The sequence below is a fragment of the Melospiza georgiana genome, unplaced genomic scaffold, assembly GCF_028018845.1.
Source record: "Melospiza georgiana isolate bMelGeo1 unplaced genomic scaffold, bMelGeo1.pri scaffold_29, whole genome shotgun sequence".
Lineage (NCBI taxonomy): Eukaryota > Metazoa > Chordata > Aves > Passeriformes > Passerellidae > Melospiza > Melospiza georgiana.
Window position 1 is genome coordinate 9,489,092 of NW_026652215.1, and position 12,362 is coordinate 9,501,453.

Genomic DNA, 12,362 nt, shown 5'->3' on the forward strand with positions numbered 1-12,362 from the left:
GATGTTGTGGTGTGCTGTAATGTCCCATTTTGGCCTTCCAGGTCATTTCCCCAAGTGTGCCTATACGACTCTCCCTTCCCCCTTGCCCCCATGCTGAGTGAGTCCTGTCAATCAGGCTTAACATTCCAGCAAGGCGTCGTGTGGTTGGTCAAGTTCAAAGGATGCCCCTATGCCCAGAGGTCATTGGCCTTTCTGGGTGTCATCTTCCCCTGAGACCCTGCCCCTCTCACCTGGTTGGTGGCTCACCTGTACCTCCCCTCCCTCTATACCTGAGCTTAAAAAGGTGAATGAGACCATGCGGCCGGGTTCTGTTGGAGCAGTTCCTCACATCCAGACCTCTGTAACCATGGAATAAACCTCTGGACATTAAACCCTCCAGCAGAATCCTCTCCTTTTTCTCTTCACCATCGCCTGAAGCTATTCCTCCTGAGGTATGGGGTTCCTTACAAGCCTGGACTTGTTCAGTGCCCAGCTGCAACCACCAGCAAGCCAAGGTATCTCTGGGGTGATACACCGCAGTTGCTGCCTTTGGCCCAGCAGCGAGGGTCAGACCGGCCCAGGCACTACATAACTGGTAATATTGGGAGCCTTTTTTCCAATACCACGGGAATCCCCAGGGTCTCCCCTCTCTGCTTTTCTGACCTTGGGCTTCTGAGGCTCCCCCTTCTCTGTGCTGCTGGGGGTTCCCTGCAGCCCCCAGGGGTTCCCCAGATCCCCCTCTCTGGGCTCCCTCTTAGCAATGCCGGGGCTCTTGGTGTCTCAGCGCTGCCGTTTCCCTTGACTCTGCTCCAGGCTGTGGGGAGCTCCAGGGTTTCCCCCTCGCAAGGGTGTTCCCCTCTCCGGGCTGAATCCTGGCGGTCTCCTCTCTCTGGGCTACACACTTCGGTGTCCCAGTGTTCTCCCCTCTCGTGTCCTTACCCGCGAAGAAACAACCTGCCGGGACACTGCAAAAATCTCCCCAATGGGCATTTGCAGCTTAGTTTTGGTGTCCTTTGAGCTCCAAAAATCTCCCCATTCCCAAAAAAATACCCACCTATGGAGCACCCAGGATATTTGGTTGAGCTCCCCCTCTGTGATCACCTGAGATATGGGGGGGAAATGCCCCAGGGACCGGGAGTGCTGCGGAGAAAGCGAGGGCTGGAGCGTGTGTTCCCCCCGCTTCCACTTCCCACTCCTCCTCCTCTCACCCAGCTCTTCCTCCCACCCATCCTCCTCCTCTTCCTCCTCCACACCTCCTCCTGCTCCTCCTTCTCTTGTTCCCTCCAGCCCTTGTCCTGCTGCTTCTCCCTCCCTGCTCCACCATCCCATTCCTCCTGCCCCGGTCCTGCAGCCCTCGCAGCCTGCGGCAGGAACGGGGATGGAGCCGGGACAGGTCGGGATGGGCAGTGCGGGGCTCTCAGCTGCTCCCACCCGCTGGGGCCGGGAGGAGCAGGAGGAGGAGAACCCTGCCTGGGGAGAAGGAGAGGCAAACTGGGAAATCTGGAGGCTGCACATCCACACTGGGGCTTGCTGGGGATGTTGGTTGAGGCCTTCCAGCCCCTGGGGCTCCTATCAGGCAATCTGGGAGGAGGGAACACAGACAGGGCTGGGGGATGCCAGGAGTGGCATCGCTGGGAGGGACTGGGCTGTACTGGGATCATCCTGGGATCATTTTGGAAGTGAGTAGGAACCTGCTGGGCCAATTGAGACCATGTTAGGGGCTAATGTGATATACTGGGAATGACTGGGATCATTCTGAGAGTGAGTGGGAGATGCTGTGAGCAACTGGGAGCACGCTGGTTGCAAATGGCATCATACTGAGACTGATTGTGTTGATGTAGCTGGAGGCAGCTTGGACCATACTGGGATGGACTGGAAGCAGCTAGGATTATACTAGGACCATACTGGGATTAGTGGTAGATGACTTGGATCATATTGGAAGTTACTGGGATCATACTGCTGTTAAAAGGGAGCAACTGGGATCACACTTTGGGCTACTGAGAGCAACGGAGAGTGTCTGAGGTTGCAAATGCAAGATGTGGGTGGGGGTATGTCATCTATTGCCATCTGTTAGAGGTGGGGCAGTTATCTTCTGTTAATTGGGCAGTTTTCTTTATCTCTTCCACAAGCCCTCCAGGGAGATATCTTCTGTTAATGGGCCATTGAGCCTCACTGCAGGACTGATAAAATTACCTCACCCCATTGGTAGATGTTCCACCCATGGGGAGGAGCCAGGCATTCCAACCTGGATATAATCAGAGATTTGGAACACCACAGTCAGGCTTTTCCCACTGGATTCCCAGAGGAGCAGCGTTTCTTCTCCACTGGATTCGCCGAGGAAGACCAGACCTATCTACACCACCACTGGACCTTTGGAGGAAAACTACACCCTTCTGCAGGAACCACTGCTTCAACAGAACCACATCTGTCCCTCCAGGAGGACTGCAGCCACCATTTAATTGGAGTGCAACAAACACCCTGACTAACAGGGTGTCAGCTTGGATTCTGACTCTGTCAGTGGTTTTCTTTCTACTATTACATTTTTCATTTTATTTTTCCTAGCAAAGAACTGTTATTCCTATTTCCATATCTTTCCGTGAGAGCCCCTTAATTTCAAAATTATAGTACTTTGGAGGGACGGGTTTACATTTTCAATTTTAAGGGAGGCTCTGCCTTCCTTAGCAGACACCAAGACAGGCAGCGGGACCATCAAACCCAACGCGCCCAGCCCTTGTTTTCCCCCAAACCAGGATTTCCTGTTTCTAAACCTTGGCCCGATGCAAGAGGAGGAGGTCGTGAGGAAGAGGAAGATGGCCCAGCAGCCCCAAGCAGGTGAGGAGGAAGTCAGTGCCCCTTTCCCCCTCTCTTCTGCTCCATCTCCCGCCCCAGCACGGCCCCCGGCTGCAGGACAACCCTGCTGCCAAAGCCGTCCTGCTGGGGACGCACTGGGGGGATCTCCTTGTCCTTCCCTGTGGCACGGAGGCAAATCCCATCCTCTCCTTGTCCTTCCTCCCCCAGACCAGGAGCTGAGGATGGAGACCAGGGCGGACAAATCCCCACAGCAGAACCTTGTGGAAGAGGCTGTTTTGAGCAGCTCCACAGCACAGGAATCCAACGGGGAGGAAAAACCCCAGAGATCCTGCATGAGGAGGGGCTGCAAACGCAGATCTCAGGCATCTGAGGGGGAAAGGCCCACCCTGGACTGGGGAGGCGCCTGGAGCTCAGAGCTCATGGTCCACGAGCAGCTTCAGGGTAAGGAGAAGCCCCAGAAGTGCTTGAAATGTGGGAAGAGCTTCAGCCAGAAATCCAACCTGATCTGCCACATGAAAATCCACACGGGGGAGAGGCCCTATATATGTGAGGAGTGTGGGAAGAGCTTCAGCCGGAGATCCAACTTGACTGTCCACTTGAGGAGCCACACCGAGGAGAGGTCTTACAAGTGTGAGGAGTGTGGGAAGAGCTTCAGCTGGATCTCCTGCCTGATTGTCCACCTGAGGAGGCACACCGAGGAGAGGTGTTACAAGTGTGAGGAGTGTGGGAAGAGTTTCAGCCGGATCTCCCACCTGACTGTCCACATGAGGAGGCACACCGGGGAGAAACCCTACGAGTGTGATAAATGCCGAAAGGGGTTTCAGACCAGCTCTAATCTCCTCAGGCACCAGCGCACTCACACAGAGGAGAGGCCCTTCCTCTGCCCCGACTGCGGGAAAGGCTTCAAGTACAACTCCTCCCTTGTCAGCCACCAGCACATGCACACCCAGGAGAGGCCCTATGAGTGTCCCGAGTGTGGGAAGAGATTCACCCACAAGTTGAACCTGATTGTCCACAAGAGGATCCACACTGGCGAGAGGTCTTACGAGTGTGGGGAGTGTGGGAAGAGCTTCTGCCAGCGCTCCCACCTGATCTACCACCTGAGGAGCCACACTGGGGAGAAGCCCTATGAGTGTGATAAATGCAGGAAGAGGTTTCAGACCAGCTCTCATCTTGTCAGGCACCAGAGGATTCACACGGAGGAGCGGCCCTTTCGCTGCCCTGACTGCGGGAAGGGCTTCAGGGACAACTCCACCCTCGTGACCCACCGGCGCATCCACAGTGGGGAGAGGCCCTATGAGTGTCCTGAGTGTGGGAAGAGATTCTCTCAGAGCTCTAACTTGAGCAGACACCAACAGAGCCAGCACTAAGGGCAGCCCAGCGAGTGCCCCAAGTGCAGGAAGACCTTCCTGCGCTGTTCCAGCTCCAGCCACCACAGAGGCATCCACCCTGGGTAATCCCCAGGAAACCCCGGTAAGCAGAGCCCAGGCCATTCCTGTTGCTGGTTATCCATTTTAGAAACCACCTGTCCAGCTGCTTCACATCTTCCTTGCACCCCGTGGCCTGGATTTTCCTTTCATTTCTGTTGGTCCCTTCAAAACACACAAAACTAGGGTAAAAAAAAAGACATTGGAATAAGCCATTGATGGGGACATGGGGGGATCTGCCAGGGGACGGGGGGCATGTTGGGTTTGAGGGAGGTGGGCGTTCCTGGGAGGGACTTGGGGGTTGCTCAGGGCTTTGGGCAGAACAGGCCCAGTAGCTGCAAAAGTGCTTGGGGACCCTGGTGAAAGTTATGGCGTGGCTGATCAAGGCCCCCCTGCCCTGGAACTGTCTCCATGTCCCTCTGTCCTGGTTGCCAGTGTCCCTGTTCAGGATCCCCCTTTCCCTGCTGTCACCCCCTCTCACCCACCCATTCCCATGTCACCCTGGTACCGTTCCGCTGCCATCCCAGCCTGAATCTCATTCCAGTCTCATTCCCTATCTGTCTCCCATATTCCAAGTCTCTGTTCCCCTTCTGTTATTCACGGTCCCGCTCCTGTTCCCATATTTCCATTTCAATATTCCCTGTCCCATACCCATATTCCAGTTCCCGGTCCCTGTCCCCATTCTCTGTGCCATTCCAGTTCCGCGTGCCATTTCCGATCATGTCCCCATTCCCATGCCTCTTCCCTGTCCCCATACCCACTCCCTGTCCTCATTGCCGTCCCCATTCCCGCTCCCGGTCCCCATTCCCGCTCCCTGTCCCCTCTCACCGGACGCCGCCGCCATTGCTCCGGCCCCTCCCGGCCCTCACATAACCGAGCAAACCCCGCACTGCTCCCGCCCACCAATCCCAGCGCGTGATCGCTCTCTTATTCTCATAACCAGGCCTTCTATCGTGGCCCTACTAGCTGCCGGCTGCAGCCGCCTCCGAGTGCTGTTTGCTCCCAGTTCCCTCTCAGTTCTCCCAGTAAAAGCGGGACTGGCAGGGAAAGCGCTCCCAATTCCTTTCCGCTGCTCTCATGATCTTTCCCAATGCTCCCAGTTTCACTCCCCAGTTTTACTGCCATGCTGTTTCGGAACCCGCCCAGGGCAGAGCGTGGCTGCTTTTGGGTGTCAGCATTGCCTGGGCCGGTCTAGGAGTGAAAGAAAAGTGGAAGGAAGAGGAGGAACAGACGAGGAGTAAGTGGAGGAGCAGAAGGAAGAGGAGCAGCACAACCACGTTGGTTTCCCCGCCGCCTTCCCCTGCCGCTCAGGCTGAAGCTCCCCTGACTCCTGCTGCATTGCCCCCTCCAGAAGCTGCAGGTGAGTGGGGAGGGGGAGCTTGCACCAGATCCATTGGGGGGTCTCTGGGAGGGTTTTTTCATGGGGCAGGGGATCTTTGACTCTTGCAGGACCTCAAACCTGAACCGGTAATTTCCCGTGGAGGGAACAGACTCACGTTCGCCTGGTACCGATGGGCACAGGGGTGATCTCGGGCTGGGGGATGCCCAGGAGAGCAAACGGGAGCTCGGGAGCCCTGGAGTGGGGAAGAGCGCAGAGGGGCGATCCCGGAGCTGGGAGACAAACTGGCTGCCTGGAGGGGTGGGGGAGGCTGGGGATGAGCGGGCTCCAGGCCCCTCATAGCTGAAAGGGGCATTGACTTCTCCAGCTGCACTTGGGCAACAGGACTATCAAACCCAACACGTTCAGCCCTTGTTTTCCCCCAAACCAGGATTTTCTTTTTCCAAACCTTGGCCCGATGAAGAAGGAGGACGCCCTGAGGAAGAAGATGGCCCAGGAGCCCCAGGTAGGTGAGGAGGAAGTCAGTGCCCCTTTCCCCCTCTCTCCTGCTCCATCTCCCACCCCAGCACGGCCCCCGGCTGCAGGACAACCCTGGTGCCAAAGCCGTCCTGCTGGGGACGCACTGGGAGGATCTCCTTGTCCTTCCCTGTGGCACAGAGGCAAATCCCATCTTCTCCTTGTCCTTCCTTCCCCAGACAAGAAGCTTAGGCCAGAGACCAGGGAGGTCAAATCCCCACAGCAGAACCTTGTAGAAGAGGCTGTTTTGTGCAGCTCCACAGCACAGGAATCAAAGGGAAAAGAAAAGCCCCAGAGATCCCTTACGAGGAGGGGCTGCAAACGCCGATCATGGGGATCTGAGGGGGAAAGGCCCACCCTGGGCCAGGGATGGAGCTGCAGCTCAGAGCTGGGGGTGCATGAGCAGCTCCAGGATGGGGAGGAGTCCCGCAAGTCCTCAGAATGCGGGAAGAGCTTCTCCCTGAGATCCTCCCTGATCCGCCACATGAGAATCCACACAGAAGAACGTCCCGACGAGTGTGATAAATGCAGGAAGAGGTTTCAGATGAATTCCTGTCTCATCAGGCATCAGCAGAGTCACAAAGGCGAGAGGCCCTTCTGCTGCCACCATTGTGCAAAAGGCTTCAGGTACAACTCTGGCCTCATCACTACCTGCGTGTCCACAGCGGGGAGAGGCCCTACGAGTGTCCTGAGTTTGGAAAGTGCTTGACCCAGAACTCCACCCTGACTGCCCACCTGAGGATCCACACGGAGGAACAAAGCTATGAGTATGCAGAGGGTGGGAAGAGCTTTAGGACGACATCTGAACTGACTATCCACCAGAGAAACCACACTGGGGAATGGCCTTTTGAGTGTGGGGAATGTGGGAATAGCTACCAGAGGAGAAGCCACCTGACCCGCCACATGGAAGTCCACACAGGTCTTGAAGAGCCCTACAAATATGGGCAGTGTGGGAAGAGCTTCATGTCAAAGTCCCACCTGATTGGCCACCACAGGATCCACACTGGAGAGAGGCCCTATGAGTGTATTAAATGCAAGAAGAGGTTTCAGACCAGCTCCTTTTTCCTCCTGCACCAGCAGCTTCATACAGATGAGAGGCCCTTCAACTGCCCTGACTGCGGGAAGGGCTTCAAGCAGAGCGCTGCTCTCATCAGCCACTGGTGCATCCACTCCAGGGAGAGGCCCTACGAGTGTTCTGAGTGTAGGAAGAGCTTCTCTCAGAGCTCTATCTTGACCAGACACCAACAGAGCCACCACTAAGGGCAGCCCTGGGAGTGCCCCAAGTGCAGGAAGAGCTTTGTTCCCGTGACACCCTTTGTCCTCTGATTTTGGGTCCTTTCCTCCCCCTTTGAGACGTTTCCCCCAGATTGGATCCTTTTCCCGTCTTTTGCGTCCCTTCTCCCTATTTTGTGTCTTTTCCTCCCTACTTTGGATCCTTTCTCTGTCATTTGGGTCCTCCCCCCATTTTGGGTCACTCTTCCCCTATTTGGGGTTCTTTTCGCCCTTTTTGGCTCCTTTCCCTATTTTCCATCCTTCCCCCCTCTAGTTTTGAACATCCTCCCCTTTGACTTGGTGAAGTTTTGGGTGCATCCCGCCCTCCAACCCTCTCCCCACCCCTTAACCCCCTTCACCCCCCACCCCCGTCCACCCAGGCATGTCCCCAGCTGTGTTCCTAATTGTCCCCCCATGCCCCATGGACTCAGTGCTCACTGTCCTGGATGCCCTTGAGTCCCCAGCCCAGGACTCTGGATCTCCTTTGCCAGGAGTTCTGGATCTGGCCTGGCTTCCAGGGAACACCAGTGGCACTGGGGCTCGGGGTGGGTGGCATGGCAGGGTTGCTGGGACAGGGTTTGGGGTCATCTTGGCACTGACCGAGGGTCTTGTCCACTCTGCAGTGAGAAGTGGCCCTGGGTGGTGAGTATGGGATGGATGGGGGCAGGAGAGGTTGGACCCTGGTCCAGATGGACACCAGTCCATGGATCCCACTCTGGATGGACACTGGTCCAGATGGACATCCGAGCCATGGATCCCAGCTGGATTCTGATCTGGACAGCCCCTGGCCCTGCAGCCCCACAGCCTGGCCTGCCCCCAGCCCAGATGACCACCAGCCTGCCCACAGCCTGGCCCATCTCACTGTCTCACCAGTCCATCCCAGTAGCCCCCAACCCAAAATCCCCCCAAATAAACCCAATGTTATCACACCAGCTCCACATGGTCCCTGCAGAGCGAGAGGAAAACTGAGGCGAGGCCTGGGGAGGTGACTTTGTGGTGATGGGAGGGGATTTTGGGACCGACCCTGGAGAACCCCAAAAAGAGCACCCACCCCTCAAATTGTCACCACAGCATGGTGGGACCTCCAGCTGTCACTGCAGGAGCCACCAGCTGTCACTCCAGGAGCCACTGTGACCCTGCAGCCCCTTTGGGGGGTGACCCACGGTGTCCCCTCGGTGTCACTGGCACGTCCCCAGTGGGAGCAGCGGCATCACCTCCTGGGGCACAGGTGAAGGAGGAGGAGGAGGTAGGGGCGGGGGGGGGGGCAGTGCAGAGTCACAGAGCATCCTTGGGGGGATGGAAGTGGTTAGGGAGACACCAAAAATGTTGCTGTCCCTTCTCCCCCACCATAGGATGTGGGCCACCCCCTGTTTTGGGGCACTGGTGACAAATTGGCGGGTGGTGGTGACAAAAAGCACAGGTGCCACCTCAGGGATGGCACAGAGAAGGGTGCTGCAGTGCCACCAAGTCCCCCACCCTGAGGGAGTGACAAAGGGAGTTCGGCAGGGGAAAGGGGAAGTGTGGCAGGGGTGCCATGGAAATGCCCCCGATTCGCCTGTGCCCGGGATGTGGGGGTGGTGGAGCTCCAGTCACGCTGTCTCCCTGGCAGCCTGTCACCGTGGCCGTGTTCACAGGGGTCTTAGCATGAGGGAATAGACGAGGATCTGACTCCATGTTTCAGAAGGCTTGATTTATTATTTAATTATATTTATTATATTAAAACTATACTGAAAGAATAAAAGAAAGGATTTCATCAGAAGGTTAGCTAAGAATAGAATAGCAAAGAATGATAACCAAGGCTTGTGGCTCAAACTCTCTGTCCAAGCCAGCTCACTGTGATTGGCCATTAATTAGAAACAACCAACATGGGCCAATCAAAGATCCACCTGTTGCATTCCACAGCAGGCGATAACCATTGTTTACATTTTGTTCCTGAGGCCTCTCAGCTTCTCAGGAGGAAAAATCCTAAGGAAAGGATTTTTCATAAAAAATGTCTGTGACATATCACCCTTTTTATTTTAGTTAAATTAAAAAGAAAAGTGTTTCTCATTTTGTCTGCTGTACCCATGCAGAAGAAAGAACAAACACTTGACGGGTTATCTGTTGCCAATGAAAAACCTCAATCAAGTGCTGATGTGGAATGATCAGGGAAATTCTTCACTTGTAGAACATAAAATTCTATCATATCACTAAAACAATCTTACAACATAAGAAAATGCTTAAACAATGCAAAGAAATTCATTGCTTCAACTCCAAACAGCTGAGTTACAGGAGAAAGTCCATCGACTGAAGATGTTCCTCTTTGACGTTTCTGAAAGTCCCTTTTGGTCCTGAAACAGGCTTGCAGAATCCTGAAACAACAAATTGCTGAAGAAAAATCATCAATAATTATCAAAAATCCATTGACAGTTATCAAACAATTTTGAGAAAAAATTTTTAATGCCTTGGCCACACTCCTTTATTGAACTACTTGTAATTTTTGGCTCTTCAATGCTTTTGAGGTGCTACTAGCTCTTTCAACTTTTTTTTTTTTTTTTTTTTTTCCGGAAAGAGCAGCAGCAGCAGAGAGGAGCCTGAGAGGCCATGAGTGGGCCCTGGCCCACGTGGAAGGATCAAGAACCCCAGACCTGCCCCACAGAACAGTGGTCCAGGTCCTGATGGGAGAAGCAAAGCCCCCAAACCCAGCAGCCGGCCGGCCGGGCGGTGGCCCTGGCCCAGGGAACCGAGCCAAACAGCCCAGGCCCAGCCCACCTTGTGGGCTCTGTGTTGTCACAGCCCAGCTCCACACTGCCAGTGCAATGGCAGAACAAGTGACCAAACGCATCCTTCCCCCCAAAATCACTGATGCATGCTGGCAGTGAGGGGACAGAAGCTGTCCTGAGAATCTCCATCTCGGGTCTGGGAATGTTTGTTCCCCACAGAAAACAAGCGATGATGGCTTTCCGCCATTCCCTCTGCCTCTGCAATGCAAATGCAAAAGGTGTTCCCCCCATCTGCCTCCCAGTACCACCCCCACCCCCTCTGGGCTGGGGACCAAAGGCAGAACTTTCAGGACCCACCTCCCCCTTGCGGCTGGGGCGCATGAGGGACGGCAGGGAGATTCGCACCCCCCAAGGGGAAACAACCGACCAAACACCCCCCAACCCGCCAAGAACGCTGAGCTTGAAAGAAGGCGGCCGGGCTGCTCCCGCACTCAGCTGTTGAGCCATGCCTCCTCCACGGAAGGAGAGGCCAGCCGCTGAAACCGCTGTTGCAAGGGCAAACGGCATGGGACGGTCTGAGCTCAGATATGCCTCCGGTTCCAGGGCAGCCTCTGACGCAGACATGGAGGACGGAGTCCCCGAAGGCGGCAGAACTGCTGGGGTGGCTGGTGGGGGGGGCGAGGCCAGAGAGAGTGCAGTCACAGCAGGCGGGGGGGGGGGGTGACGGCGGCAGCACTGGGTCGCTGGTCTCAACTGACACCTCCGGCATCGGCGCTGAGGGTGAAAGCAGGGCCACCGCGAGCGGGGCTACAGGGACCCACATGGGGCCGGCTCTTGGTGCATCCTCGGCGGCGGCGCAGCCTCGGACACACGCTGGCGGCGACCGCCATTGTCACTGAGTGCATCGCCTGGCAACACCGGTGCAGCCGCGGGAAGCGGTGTTTCTGAGCTCGCAAGCCCAGGCGGGGCCGCTGCACCCACAGGCTCTGCAGGAGGGACGGCCGCGGGAGAGGCCACATGGGGAAGCGCCCGCACCCGTGGGGAGGGTTGGGGAAGCCCCACAAACTCGGGAGGCGGGACCTCGGGCACCGATGCCACCCCCAGGTCTGAGCGATGCGGGGTCCAAGAGGCCGGACGGGGCGATGCCTGCCGAGCTTCCAGGGGCGGCTCAGCCCACTCAAACCCCTCTGAGAGCAACGGAGGAGGGAAAAAGTGGCTCCATTTGAGCATGCTCCGAAAATGCAGGGGAAAAGCTTCTTTGGCTGCGGGCAAGACTTCACCCCTCTGCTGCGAGCCAGGGAGGCTGGGAAGCAGCAGATCATCTCCCCCAAAAGGAACTTCTCCCATGAGAATTCGGGGGAATGGGGCTTGCCTCCTGCAGTCAGCAATCCAGGGAAAGGCAGCTGCTCTCTCTTTCAAAACCGGAAAGAGTGCCCTGAACATTGGATAAATGCGGGGGTACCGAATCCAAGGTTCAAAATGGCTTGGAAAATGGGTTCCATGCTTTCCCATACGAACATATCAAGGGCAAAGAGCACATTCGTGAAAAACCCAAAGAACTTTTTCCATCGAAAAAACTCATAGAAATGTCTCTCCAATGTCAGGGTCTGTCCTAGTAGACAGATGACCTGATGGTTCGTAGGAATGATCTCAGAGTGCAAAAACCAACACGGTACAAGAGGGTTTGCAGTGATAATCAAATCAAATGCAGTTTTATTGAAATAACCACAGCAAAAATGCGATAGAGGGATTAAGGGAGAGAAAAAGATAGAGAAAGAGAGAAAGAGGGGGTGAGAGAGAGAGAGAGAGGGGATATAGCTACCAACGCAGAGATGAAGTCCTTTGGTGCAGTCCAGCCGAGGATCCGCCTGCTACGCTGGGGAGATCTCAAAGGCTCTAGCTAACTCAGAGGATTTTATTACTGAAAATTGTGAGGGGGGGGGGGGAACAGATACAATAGGGAACAGATGTAACAGGTAGTCCATGTTCTCAGCAGTAAATGAGAGCCATTGTTTTCTTTCCCCAGTGGTCACAACCTGCAGGCAAACATCTTGCTTTGGTCAGCTTGCGTCCCCCACACACCTCCCCCGGGCTGGGGGTTTCAGTCCCAGTCCTTGGAAGGAGCAGAGGGGCCTTTTAGAAGTTTCATGTCTCAGTCCTTGGTGGAGAATATTCTCACATCTCCATCTGTCTGTCACGGTGGTTGTAAAACAGGTGAGGGTCTTCGGTGGGAGACAACCTGAAACTCGGGAGAAGTGCAGCCAGGCCGAGAGGTGGGACAGCTTCCAAAGCTGCTATTGTTGCTAACGGGGCCCG

At 55.6% G+C, this 12,362-nt stretch overlaps 1 protein-coding gene across 1 annotated transcript in view; it reads left to right on the plus strand.

Annotated features, from left to right (window-relative positions):
* Positions 1 to 12,362, plus strand: part of LOC131096425 (uncharacterized) — a 1,435,131-nt gene that overhangs the window by 1,130,162 nt on the left and 292,607 nt on the right. Inside the window, 2 exon segments of the mRNA XM_058044763.1 lie at positions 3,249 to 4,144; positions 6,726 to 7,321. Coding sequence (XP_057900746.1) covers positions 3,249 to 4,144; positions 6,726 to 7,321 — 1,492 coding nt within the window.